A 13380-nucleotide genomic window follows, 5' to 3' on the forward strand; every position below is an offset into this window, starting at 1 on the left:
GCCTGCACTGAATGAAGGATCTCTGTTTTCATCCTGAGTCTGTCACCCAGTGGCTGTGTGAACTTGACTTTACCTTCTTTAGGCCTCAGTCATCTCATCTGTGAAATGAAGGGATTCTATTAGATGGTCTCTAAAGTCCCCTGGATGGCTCTCTCCTGATCTCCCAGCAGCACTGAGCTCAGGCACTAGTGGGTTATTTTACAAGAGGATTCTACACAGAGTGTGATTTGTTCAGCTTGAAAAGGGAAAAATTAAGGCCTGTGGGGACTGGGGGGAGGGAACCCTCCGAGTCTGCTCTCCCTCCCCAGTCTTTCCCTCGAAGGGGAAGGATTTTCCTCCCCTGTCCACATGGCACTTGAGGCGCTTGGGCTGGAGCTCTGTGCACCGTCGGAGGCCGCCAGCAGACCTGATTAGAGGTGTGTGTCTTCCTCCTCCTCTAGGTCATCCTTGGTCAGGTTGTCCAGGGGGACGATCCAGCTGTCCCCCAGCTCCCCATTAAGGCTGACCACCTTTTTCTCCTGCATCTCTGATGAGGTCTCCATCACTTCCAGGGTTGGATTGTCGTGGTAACCATTCTCCACCGTCTGTAGCTCCTCTGTTAGTCGTTGCTAGAGTAAGGGAGATGACCCAAGAAAAAGGGGTAATTTTTGAGGGCTGTTAGCCTTGCTGTAGCCTTAATATTACACCTGTACCCCTATAATCCAGGAACCCCGATTTGGCTAAGGTGAACAACAGGTGGTCCTGGAGGCCTTCCTGACTACTGGCCTGCCTCGGGGCTAGTCTGAGATAAGAACTTGCCCCACGTCCTAAAATGCCCAGCTCGCTTCACCTTTGCCCTGGTGGCAAATCCGTGACATCAGTGGAGACGGACTTTGTCCTCCAGAGTCCTCCAATCTCCTCTTTCCTCCATTCCTTCCCCACCAAACCTTCCTCTCCGGGACCCTCCTCACCCTGCTGCACTGAACTGGAACGAACTGTAAGAAAATGACTTTCCTCTGGCCGAGTGACTGAGGACCTCTCCTCTAAGCCTGAGCAAGATGGGTACAGCACAGCTTCTAGCTATCTCTGCTGCAGATGGGAACTATCTAGAGATAGTACTTTCTCTCCATTTTTACCTAAGATACAACCTAGGTGGCACAAGACAGTCCCCCAGGAAGCTTTTAACGAATATACTGATCCAGAAATTCTGTTTCAGTTGGTATGTGAGGAAGGTAAGCATGGGTATTTTTTTTTCCTAAAACTCTCCACAGTGTGCAGCCGGGGTTGAGAACCATGGGTCAGGGTGGAACCATAATGAGGGAATTCTATTAAGGTAAATGAAAGAACTTCTGGTTAGACAGGTATGCCTCAGCCCATTTATAGCAATGGATCCTCAGAGCAACTCTGCAAGGGGGATATGATGCCCACTATGCAGATGAGAAGCCTGACGCTCAGAGATTATGACGTGGCTCAAGGTCACCCAGATAATGAGAGGCAGAGCTAGGGCTTTACCCAAGTCTCCCTGACTCCAAAGCCCATGCTCTTCCCTTTCACCACGCTGCCTCTTTAATTTTCCAGGCAAGTTTCCACTTCCTATAAGGGATGACCTCTGCCTATCAGAAAGGGCCCACGGCCCCCTCGCTTTTCTCTAATATGGGAATAACGGGGTGAGAGTCATCCAGTGAACTGGACTGCTTCCTGGCTAGTGGAATGAAGTCCTCACCTGGTCCTTCCTCTGGGAGAGGCGCTGGTGGCAGCAGCCATAAAGGGCCGCGACCAGGAGCAAGAAGGATGCCATGCAGACAATAGTGATGATGAGGGGCATGCTGAACCGGTCCTCGGTCTCTTCTGGTGGTCCTTGACCCTCAAACTGCATGTCATTGACTCCCACCTGGCCAGGAAGGAGAAAGTTACGTGGCAGAAAACAGGTTCCAGGTCACCCTCTCTCAGAACTCCCGTTCACTTATGAGCTCTTCCACTAGGGGTTTAGGGGGGAACCCACTCTACCGCCCTGCTGTCCCCTCTTATCCTCCTATCTTCTAGAGGCTTGCAAATCAGAGGTTCCTCGACAATGAGAGACAGTGGACCCGGGGAACCGTGGACTTCCAAGGGACAGGCTCCTGACCCAGTCTGTCCCAGCACATGGGGGGCATCCACTTACCTCTTTTAGGTCATCCCATTTGTCTTTCAGCAATTCATAAACGTCCGTGGGAAAGAGTTTTGCTGAGGGGGAGACGGAGAGATGCCGCTTCAGTGGTCTAGCTCAGGGTGATGTGGTAAGGGACAAAGGAGGACATCCTGAATCTCAGTCCCCTGAGTGGTGTCTCTCTCGGGTGGCCAGGGGTTGACAACTGACCCATCCTTGTGCTCTTGCACCTCCTGCCCCATTCCCACCCCACACCGGCCTCAACCCCCACCCCCCGCCCACCCCACCCCCACCCTCAACTCACTGCAGATAGTGATTTGTTTGATCGCCACTGCCTGGATTTCTGGAACAGGTGCCAGCTGTATGTGGCACTGATCTTGCGCTGGGTTGAAGGAGGCTTTTGCTGCTCGGCACAAAAGTGTGATCAGTTTGTCGTTCGAAGCGGTCGCATTCTGTTGTGGAGAGACCGCAGGTAATTCCTCAGGGATCGTGACAGCGGCCTAGGCTTGTGGAGCCACCCTTTGAAGCTAAGGTCAGGAGAACACTGTTGCCGGCTGTGAACTTACTCCCTTCTCCAGCCACAGCTGGTGCCATTCCCAGGCCTGCCAGGAGTGGTGAGTTATGTGCTGTCCTCCTGGGCCAGCCCCTGCCTTCTCTGCCTCACGTGGAGCTCTCCCCCTAGTCTCCTTATCCTGTTTATCTCGTCGTGGTTGAGCAATACCATTCGCCCTGGTGCCGCTTTCTCCCTCAGAGCTCCTTAAGGATCACGACCTCCTGCCCCCCATCATCGCTCTCCCCAGAAGGACCTGAGGAGGCACTGCCAGTGGGGAAGAGGCCAGTCCTCTCTGAACCTACCATTTGCCAGCCCTTGATGCTGAGTTCAAAGACCTCAGGAGGGGAAGCCCTGGCTCTCAGCTCAAGGTTATCCGTCCCAAAGTCGAAACACATGTGCCCGTTCCCTAGGCTAAGACCCTGAAACCATAAACAGGCTGACGGGAGAAAGGCGAGGCCATCACTGCACAGGGGAAATTGGGAGTATCTTGAAGATGCACGGGGACGTCTTAGACGGGAGTCTTCTGTATTTCTCAGAAGGAGTGTGGCTGGCTGGCTGGCTTTAGGGCTGAGGGTGAGGAAGCAAAGTGTGGGCAGCTTTTACCCAGCCCGGCCACATCATCCAGAGACACCCCAAACTGATGTGTCTCTGACCAGAGTTTGGAATAGGGGTACGGAGATGAAGAAAAGGACTCCATCTGGCTTGTCCCACAAACCATCCCTTGGGTTTCTACCTGGAATTTCCTTAGGCTTGCCAATTCCCCAACCTGCTACCAGGTAAAGATCCAGGGCTTTCCTCTTTCCATTCACAGCGAAGGAAAAGAACGCTTCTTACCACCCAAACACACCCCTGCCAAGTTTCAGCCAAAAAGAGAGCCGAAGGAAAGGCCGAGCAAGCATCAGTGTGATTCTTACCTTGTCCAATAAGCCCAACCCTAGGGGAACACTGCTCCCTTTTAAAACTCTAGCTTTTCTATAGTTCACTTGGAAAATTCCAGCAAAATGGACACCCAAAAGGAAACAACTGCAGAAAATAGGTGGTATAAAAGTACTATAAACCCAAGTTTTCCATCCTATTCTAGTTCCCAGGGGTGTTTGCCAAAATAGCCACTGACCTGGAGAGGGCAGCAGTGAGCCATCCGTCACCAGCACTCACTCAGGCCTCAGCTACTAAGACTAAGCTCTGCGGCAGACATCCCCAGACTAAAGCCCTTAATCCTAGGGAGACTGGCAGTCTGAAGGCAGTGGACACACTGCTACACATGCAAACTTACTCACGCACGTGCTGACGCCACCTCCCCCAAACAACACACAAACAACTCCCCCTGAAGGGAAGGACAACTGTCGGCAACAGCTCCCCTAGGTTAGAGGGTGGCCATCAGATAACACATGGACCAGGAAATATAAAACCACAGACTATTAGAACAGGGAGAGTTAGGCAGACTAAGCCTGTCATTTTCAACTGAGGCCTCTGAAGCCCAAAGAGATCGACTTAAAAGTCACATCCTGAACTAGAAGCAAACAGGAACCAGGATTGGGGTCTCCAGACTCTCATAAGTGAAAGCCCAGATTTCTGGCCCTGCAGCAGCCCTGAGGGCGGGGCTTCCCTTAGAGAAGTCTGAGCCTGGCTCTGACCCTCCATAAGATGGGAAGGGACCATGTCCTGTCCTACTAGGAAAAAACAAGAGCAGGAAAATGAAAACATCTCTCTGCTCCTTTCTGGAAGGAACACTTCATTCCCTTCCACCTTCCATGACCCTGCTGCTAAACCGCGTTTTGGGGATGTAGATCAGAGTGGGGCTCAGATGAGCAAGGTACTCACACAGATGTTGGTTTTCGAGACATCAGTTTTCGAGACGTTCAGGACGAGCATCTTCTCATTCAGCTTTTCGGGAGAATCGCACTGTATCTGGAAGAAGCCACTGGGATTAAGGGTCAGGCTGAGCCTGACAAGGTCTTGTCTTTGCCTTCTCCCTCCCTCCCTTGGGTGGGTGACACCAAATAAGGAGTTGCGGGCAAGCTGGGAGTGTGGCCGGCTGGAGTTGGAGAGCCAGGTGTGTTACTGGCTATCCTGCTGTCTACGCCAGAGTCCAGCAAAGCCAGAGAGGGTGAGTGAATGATGGCAGCTCCTCACAGCACCCCCAGGTGCCCTGAGGAGGGAAGAGTAGAAATGCTCTTCCTGGAGTCCCTTCTCTCCGACTCTGGGCTCTCTCACCTGTCCCACACCTACTGGAATTACTGAGGTGGGAGAAGGGATACTGGAGCCTTGGGGGACAGTTGACTCCAGATGAGTGTTGGAGCTTGTGGGTCCCCTGGCAGGAGATGTGGTCCCAGGTCCCGATGAAGAGCCTGTAGGCTGCAGAGCCTCAGACGTGCCAGTGACAGCTGGCATCTTGCTGGAGGTGTGTTGAGTTCCTTGTGAGGTAACCCATGGTGCTATAATTGGGAAAACAAAGTTTATGAGAAAAGGGGAGTGGTACCTTTAACACAAAAAGATAGGCTTTTTTGTTCCTAGTTTTCTGAGGTTCTTTGGTCTTATCCCCCCACCTAGACCACAAGCAGAAGGAGGCAGGCTATGGGGAGGCAGAGGCAGCCAGATGAAGTCAATTCGCATAACCTATTACAGGATGAGCAGATTGGATGAGCCAGTGTAGGAACCCGACAGAAGAAGTATCAACAGCAGTGACAATGCCAGCAGCAAAGCTAACGTTAACTGAGTACTTACTCCCTGTGAGGCTCCTTCCTAAGTGCTTCAAAGGTACTTTCTTTTTCAATGCTCAACTGTATGCGGAAGGTACTGTAATTATCCCTATTCTATAAACAAGGAAACTGAGGCTCAGAGGAACTCGATGAATCGCCCAACGTCACACGCTAACAAGTGGCAGAGCAGAGATTGGCATCCTGGTGTATCGAACTCAGAGCACCGGCTCTTACGCAGGAGGCGACCGGAGGCGACCGTGCTCTTGTGGTGTGGCTATCTAGCTCTTCACCACACACCCAAATTACCAGCGGGGGCTGGGGGATGGAGGTTTCCTCAAAACGCAGATGCTCAGGTTCACGCCTAGAAATTCTGATTCAATAGATCTGACCTGGGTCATGATCTTGAGGCTCACGATCCATCAGTGAGTCTTGAAATTAATTTACTGGGTTAAGACCAGCACTTAAGAAAAAAAAAAGTAAATGCTCCACTAGGCAGGTCAAAACCCTGAGCTCTCACCAGAACACACAGCTCTGCCGGCCGCTGCTCATCACTGAAATGGGAAACCAACCGGCTGGGTGAAGGTGGCACATATTCATGAATATGCATATGCATGAATCGCTGGAGATACAGAACATAAGCATTTGAAAGCTGCTTTTTGCTTGAAAAAAGAAAGACATTACTTACTTAGCGTGGTCAGTGTCCCCTGCGTCGTGAAGGTGGAACCCGCCATTGTGCCTAAACTTGTAGCTGCTGTAATTTTGTTTGGTCCCTCGGAGCTCCCTGCAGGCTCTGAAGTCACAGGGACCAAAGTCACAGGGACGGTGCTAGGCCGGTGAGTGCTTGCCGGGGTGGGCACGGAAGGAAGAGCAGGCGTGATGACTGAGGTGTTAACCGGATTTGGAAGGTCAGAGGCTGCCCGATTTCCTTCTTTAGTGATCACACTGCTTGTGGTCACACTGTGGCTGCTCTGGGTTCCAGATTTAGCTGAATTGCTTTGAATTCCACTCTGGCTGCTTGTGGTTTCAGGCTTTGTCGAGACAGTGGTTGGTGCGGTTGTAGAATCCTTTGAGTCTTTAGTAGTTACAGCAGGGCTGCCCGTGGCTGGTTTCTCATCTTTGCCACTGGCTGCTGCAGTTGTGCTTTGCTGGGTTGAGGCTGGCACTGCCCTTGAAGTGTTAGGCGTTGTGGGTGTGCTTCGGTTGGTCTCCAATGCAATCACATTTTTGTCAGTGGATGGTGGGACTGTGCTTTGTTTGACTGTGTCTTGAACACTGGATGGTGGAAGTGTGTCTGGCTTGCTGTCTTCGGCAGCTGTTTGACCACTAGGCTTGACTTCTGTTTACAAAGACAACACAGAATCAACTACGGTATTAGCTGGAAGTCTTTCTCTCCCCATTTCTCCAACTCTTCCCCAGGATCCAGAGGCTTTGCTCCCATCCCTGCCATTTGTCTTGGCTGAAGGGTCTGGGTCCTCGATGTGCCCAGATTTTTCTGGGGTTCAAGAAGCCTCTAAGAGGGAGACTGAGAGGGAAACAGAGGAAGTCCAGGGAAATTCCGCTCAAGAGAAAGACTAAGCAGCTAGTCCTGCTGCGTGTGGGAGCCTGCACTGAATGCTCTGCTCTCCCATCCGGCCCCAGGCACTCGCCCTTCAAGGTTTCCCTACCCCAGCAGAGAACCATCATCACCTCCTTCTCCCAGACCCATGAGCTTGCAGAAGACTCAACAGACTCACACATACTGGAGTGCCCTGTTCTCAGCATGGCAAGAGGAACGTGCCTCTGTTCCCCTGGACATGCATCTAGAAGGAGAAACTGGTAAAGTGAAATTACACAAATTACCATTTAAGTACAACTGTGAGACGCGCTGAGGGAGAAAAGTACACAGTGCTCTGACTGTGTCTAGCACGGGAGCTCAAACCTTGTCAAGGGGTCAGGGAAGGAAGGCCTTTTATTGATTGACCGAAGGAACCATTAAGTGACAGGTTCAGGCCCTGGGATACAAGGGTAAGACACATGTAATCCACACCCTCAGGCAGCTTACATTCTAGTGTGGGAGACAGAGATTAAACAATAGACAATGTCTGGTGACTCTATGGAGGAAATGAAGAAGGAAATGATACAGAGAACAGGGGGAGAGGGCTGTTAGAGAGAGAGGTAAGAAAGGACTTCTCAGAGATGACCACTTAGCTAACAGGGGGAGAGGGCTGTTAGAGAGAGAGGTAAGAAAGGACTTCTCAGAGATGACCACTTAGCTAAGACTTGAAGGACAACGAGGTGAGAGCTGTGTGAAGAATGTGAGGAAAAGTGTGCCAGGAAGAAGGAAAGAACCTGCAAGTCCCCAAAGGAAGGACAAGCGCTCAGAGAAGACAAGTCTGAGAGCAGTTCAGTGAGTGGGGGTGGGGGGAAGGAGCAGGGCTCAGAAAACTCAGGGCCTCATAGGTAAACTGACACTAACGTGCTGTCTAAACCATACCCTTTTGAGAATAAAAAGGAAGCGTTCTTAAAAATTGTATCCTATGTAAAACGAGACAAAAGATCACCCTCCTTAGACCAAAATAAGGATAGGGGATTTTATTTTAAGTGGGGATAAAAAAAAAAAAAAAAAAAGCCACTGAAGCCACTGAAGGCTCTAAAGCAAACAAGTTTTATAGGGTGATTTACGAAGAAATATACTCTTACTGCTTTGGGGAACATGGATATGGAGATGGGAAGAAAAGAGGCTGTTACAGTAATCCAGATGAAGTGGATAATAGTCAGCTGTATTAAGTCACTGACACAGGAGCCAAAAAGAGGATGGATTCAAGACTATATTTTGGAGGTAGAATCAACTACTTGCTGATGTACTAAGGGAGGGGAAGAGGAGAGGCCAGGATGATTCCTGGTTTTCTGTTTTGAGCAGAAGGGAGAGAATGGCGGGAATCGGCGTAGGGGACTTTGGCCATTCTTCGTAGCCAATCAGAATCTGTAACATTCTTCTATGCTTGGGGAATTCCCCACACAGCAAGACTGATGGAAGCAGGATTTGCCTCATTATAGAGGCTGAAGACGCCAGCCTCCCTTGTGACCGGAGCACAGGCACGCACTAAACCGCCATGAATGAGACACCTCCACCCCAGCCAGTCAGCAAAGAGGCAGTAGACTATGGGGAACTCTGAGGCAGGAGCAGTGGGACTACGCTCAAGTGTGAGCAGCCGTGGAGGTGACGCTAGAGCAAGTGTCCACAGCCAAAGCTACAGCACCTGGAGCCTGGCATTGGTGAGCAGTACTGGCCTCTTCACACAAGTTCCATAAGCCTGACTCGAATGATATTAAAGGTAGCCCTAAATGTGGTCTTCAGCAAGCCCAGCTCCTCCATAAGCTAGACAGTGTCCCAGTATCTTTCACATGTGTGTGCACGCACACACACACACACACACATTTTGCTAATGAGAATCAGGTGTGATTGCAGGCAACAGACATTCGAGGGTTAGTTATTGGACCTTATTGGGGTTAAAGGTAACTGGAATTCTGCAAGTATGAAGGGAAATGACTTTACTATCCTACAGCATCTCATGGAGAAGCAGTCACAGTAGCACCTGCTATCTAGAATTAAGTGCCCATAAAGTGGCTTTGGCAGGACTGAGTGGCTACTGCCATAGAAGAATATGAAGAGCACACATAAAAGGACGTGTGTTAAAAATCAATTTGATAGGGCTTCCCTGGTGGCGCGGTGGTTGGGAGTCCTCCTGCCGATGCAGGGGACGCGGGTTCGTGCCCCGGTCCGGGAGGATCCCACATGCCGCGGAGAGGCTGGGCCCGTGAGCCATGGCCGCTGAGCCTGCGCGTCCGGAGCCTGTGCTCCGCAGCGGGAGAGGACACAGCGGTGAGAGGCCCGCGTACCGCAAAAAATAAATAAATAAATAAAAATCAATTTGATGGTGGCTTTTCCTTCTCAGTGGTTCATAAAATAATGGTGCTTCTTATAACTGATCATGTCAGAGTATCTTTCTGGTAAAAAGTGAGATTGCAGAGGGGAGTATCAGCAAGGGAGGTTGGGTGGCGTGGTTACTTCCTACTACAGCAAAGAGCTGAAAACAGGGCTTCTCAGCCCCAAAACTGCTGACGTTTTGGGCTGGGTACTTCTTTGTTACGGAAGATTGTCCTATGCATTATGGGACGTTTAACAACACCCCTGGTCTCTATCCACTAAATGCAAGTAAGACACATACATCCCTCCCAGTTGTGACAACCAAAAATGTCTCCAGATATTGCCAAATGTCCCCTGAGGGAGACAAAAATCACTACCAGTGAAAACTACTGGCTTAAAGGGAGACAATAACATATTCTAATTCCTCAATCCTCCTATCAAAGCAGAGACTGGAAAATCAGAGATTTTCTAAGGCTACAGTAAAGGAATCTCTTATTGCTTGCAGCTAAAATGCTGAGAAGACCAAAAGACAAACTTACAGGTCTGATCCCAGGAGTTGCGAAATTACAGCGTTAGTGTAATTCATAGCCTCACCAGGTCTCTTATTTGAAAATAGGACCTTGAGAAGTGCAGCGGTTACACATGAGAGGGTGCAGATGAGTCAGAGTATCGATAAAGCTCAATTCGCCATGGAACTCGCTTGTTGGAAGACTCAACCACTCTTCTCCTGTCTGATGACGCAGTTCCCACCTTGCTTGAAAACTCTCAATAACCTCACTGGAGCTTGGTGACACAGAAAGCCATATCCCTTCATCACCTCCACCACTCTTCATTTTTTCAAACCTGTAATAACAGGTGCCCACGAGGACAAATACAGTTGAGTCTGACCCAGAAGAAGGCTTCCACCCTAAAAAATATCTGCAAAAACTCTAGCAAATATGTATGGTTAACAGAATATGAGGGTGCTAGATCAAAGAGAGATAATCATAGTTTTCTATCAGGCTGAATTTATCAATGTGGGTATGCATACCAGGGATCTGGATCAGTATGCTGCCTCAAGCAGCTAGAAGTCGTTCTAATTGTTTTCTTAGTTGGTTGACTGAAACCTGGACTCAGTGGTAGCCCACATATTAAATAAAGTTAAGTTGCCAGAAATTCCTTGGAAGAAATCCAAAGTCTTAGAGAGATAGAAGTGTCCGAGTGGTTTATCACGTACGGTCTGCTTGTTCACACTCTTTGTTCCTTAAGAAAGCTCAAATGACACTCCCTTCACCAAGGCTTTGAGAAATACTGTATTTCAGGAGTTCTAAGATGCACACCTTTTCATGTCTCTGAGATGAGGATGTATTATAAATTATCATAAGTCACACTCTGACGGTGCTTTTCTTTTTTTTACCCAAGTGGTTCATAGAATAATAGTGCATCTTGGGCTTCCCTGGTGGCGCAGTGGTTGAGAGTCCGCCTGCCAATGCAGGGGACACGGGTTCATGCCCCGGCCCGGGAAAATCCCACATGCCGCGCGCGGAGCGGCTGGGCCCGTGAGCCACGGCCGCTGAGCCTGCGCATCCGGAGCCTGTGCTCCGCAACGGGAGAGGCCACAACAGTGAGAGGCCCGCGTACCGCAAAAAAAAAAAAATAATAATAATAATAGTGCATCTTATTTTGGATTATTTGGTGCTTTGGATTTTGCTTAAATTTGCTATGTTGTTGAGGGGACTCGGAGCATGTTCTAAGAGATTGTTCTGGCTGTTCATCAGTCAGGTACGCTGGTAGGAGGTGCTGCCGATTTCAGTGGGAATGGACAGCAGTTTCGTTGGGTAGTAGGGCATGAGCAGAATTTCATTTCCAGGAAGAAAGGCGGGTGCGATGCCCTAGGCAGCAGGAGCAGCATGGTAATCAGAATAGTCGAACGAGGGTAATTCTGGACAGTGGCTAATAATCATGTGGGTTTTTTTAGGATCAAAACTGATGGGTGGTCCACTGAAGACCTACCTATAAGCCCAGCAAACTGCGACCTGGGTTGAATCACCACAGTAGAGAACACAGCCAGCCACTCATCCAATTCCCAGGACTGAATCTTTCCACAGACTCAGGGTACCCTGAATGAAGTGTGTATTAGTTTCCCATGGTGGCCATAACAGATGACCACAGACTGTGTGGCTTCAAACAACATAAATGTATTATTCTCTCATGGTTCTAGAGGCTAGAAATCTGAAATCTGCAAAGGCATACTCCCTCTGAAGGTACTAAGGAAGAATTTTTCTTTGCTTCTTCCTAGCAATTGTTAGTGTTCCGTGGCTTGTAGTTATAATCACTGCAGTCTCTGGCTCCATCAGCACATGGCCTTCTTCCCTGTGTGTCTCTGTGTCTCTCCTCTTATAAGGACACCAGTCCTTGGACTTAGGGCCCACCCTAATCCAGTATGATCTCATCTTAACTTGGTTACATCTGCAAAGACCCTATTTCCAAATAAGGTCACATCCACAAGTACCAGGTATTGGGGATTAAGACTGGAACATGTCTTGTGAGGAGGACACAATTCAACCTCCTAATCTGCTCCCCTGCCTCCACTTGTTCCACTATAAAAACAAGGGTTCTTCTTTTCAAATATTAGAAATCAATCCTCTCTGCTTTAAACAGGAAGTGAATTTATTAGAAAGATAATCAGTTAGCTAGTAAAATCACTTGAGACGGCTAGAGCATCAGGTTTAAGTCAGAAACAGCACCCAGAACCCTTCTCCTGAACTCCTCTGATGAGTACATCATTTCCACCACCAATGAGCAAGGACTGCTTCACTTTGCACCACTGACACCATTAGTCCTGGATATTGGATTTCATTTCTGAGAGGTCTGAGTCTTTAGGGATGCTCTCAGTGAGAGGTCCCTGCATCTACTTTTACGACTGGACATAAGAGTAGTAGGAGGCACCACAGGGAATCCCTGGGTTCCATCCATCTTCCTCCCTGCCTCATTATGCAGCAGCATGAAGGCACCACAGTAAGATGCGGAAATCTTTTAAGGTTAACGCTCTACTTACTTTGCCTTCGAGTGAGTTCCTTGGTGCAGCCCTGTGCTGTGTGGAATATCATCATGGTGAAGAAGGCGTTCTATAAGTCCATGAGTAGAGTTGCTGAGAAAACACATTCAAACCCAGAATGTGTCTGTTTTAGCACCCTGCCTACACCGTGGCCACTTGTTCATGAGCCCACAGAGCAGTCACTAGGTGAAGGGAGAGAGAAACTAACTGATGGGCACAATGGGTCATCTTGTCCACTTGATTAATGTGAGACAAAAATTCTCATACTCCAGATCATCCCAAGAAGCTCATCCACATGCCTCGTCCATAAAATTCCTTGCACTGATTCTTCATTCTTGTTTCTTCTAAGTTCCTAAAAATCATTAGCTACTGCCTAAAAATCTGGTCAGAGCCTCACCTCTGTGTAGCTCACCTTCCCCCCGCCTCCACACACACACACAAAGGACACCGTGAAAGGTACTATTCAAGTTCTGCTCATTGGAAGAACTTTCTTTCTATACTATCCTTCAGGGTCTCCCCTAAAAAGGGCTATTATCCCACAGCAGTCCACTCTGGCCTGGCTCCAGCATGTTATATACATGAACATAACTTGGCTTTTTCATTCCTCAGACAACAGATCACAGAAAACTAACTCACTTGAAGCCCTTTAGGTATGAGCTGGCTGGAAGGTGGTGGTGTGGCGTGAATAGGTGTGCTGAGGGTGTGAGCCACGTTGCAATTGACATGCATCTCTCTAGGATCTGCTCAGATCTGGTTCTCTATATACTCTTCAATTTGATAATGGAAAGCTGAGAAATAAACCCAAAGAAAAATAGGAGGAATGAAATAATAAAGATAAAAGCAGAAATCAATGAAATAGAAACCAAAGGACAATAGCAAATATCAACAAAGGCCAAAAATTGATATTTCAGAAAGGCTAATAAAATAGTAAAGCCTTAAGTGAGGATGACCAAAGGGAAAAATAACCCAGAAGGCATAAATATAAAGTATGAGGTATAAAAACAATAAGAGATATTTATAATATAGGCCATTATGAGCAAATGCGAATAAATTTGAAGC

At 48.7% G+C, this 13380-nt stretch overlaps 1 protein-coding gene across 1 annotated transcript; it reads right to left on the minus strand.

The window, feature by feature from the left end:
* Positions 1-410: 410 nt before the first annotated feature.
* On the minus strand, positions 411-13050 carry PODXL (podocalyxin like). The gene is made up of 10 exons (XM_065883583.1): positions 12958-13050; positions 12322-12391; positions 6063-6713; positions 4893-5113; positions 4500-4586; positions 2981-3097; positions 2430-2577; positions 2141-2202; positions 1703-1870; positions 411-608 (listed from the first exon to the last, which is right to left on the minus strand). Exons 1-10 carry the CDS (start codon positions 13048-13050, stop codon positions 411-413), a joined length of 1815 nt encoding a protein of 604 aa, XP_065739655.1.
* Positions 13051-13380: the final 330 nt, after the last annotated feature.

This window comes from Phocoena phocoena, chromosome 9, assembly GCF_963924675.1.
Source record: "Phocoena phocoena chromosome 9, mPhoPho1.1, whole genome shotgun sequence".
NCBI lineage: Eukaryota > Metazoa > Chordata > Mammalia > Artiodactyla > Phocoenidae > Phocoena > Phocoena phocoena.

Coding starts and splice junctions, on each gene's coding strand:
- PODXL (XM_065883583.1), bottom strand. CDS start 13,050: ATGCATGTCAATTGCAACGTGGCTCACACCCTCAGCACACCTATTCAC. Junction 2,203..2,429: donor CAAACAAATCACTATCTGCA/GTGAGTTGAGGG, acceptor TCTCCCCCTCAG/CAAAACTCTTTCCCACGGAC. Junction 609..1,702: donor TCTCCCAGAGGAAGGACCAG/GTGAGGACTTCA, acceptor CCCTTACTCTAG/CAACGACTAACAGAGGAGCT.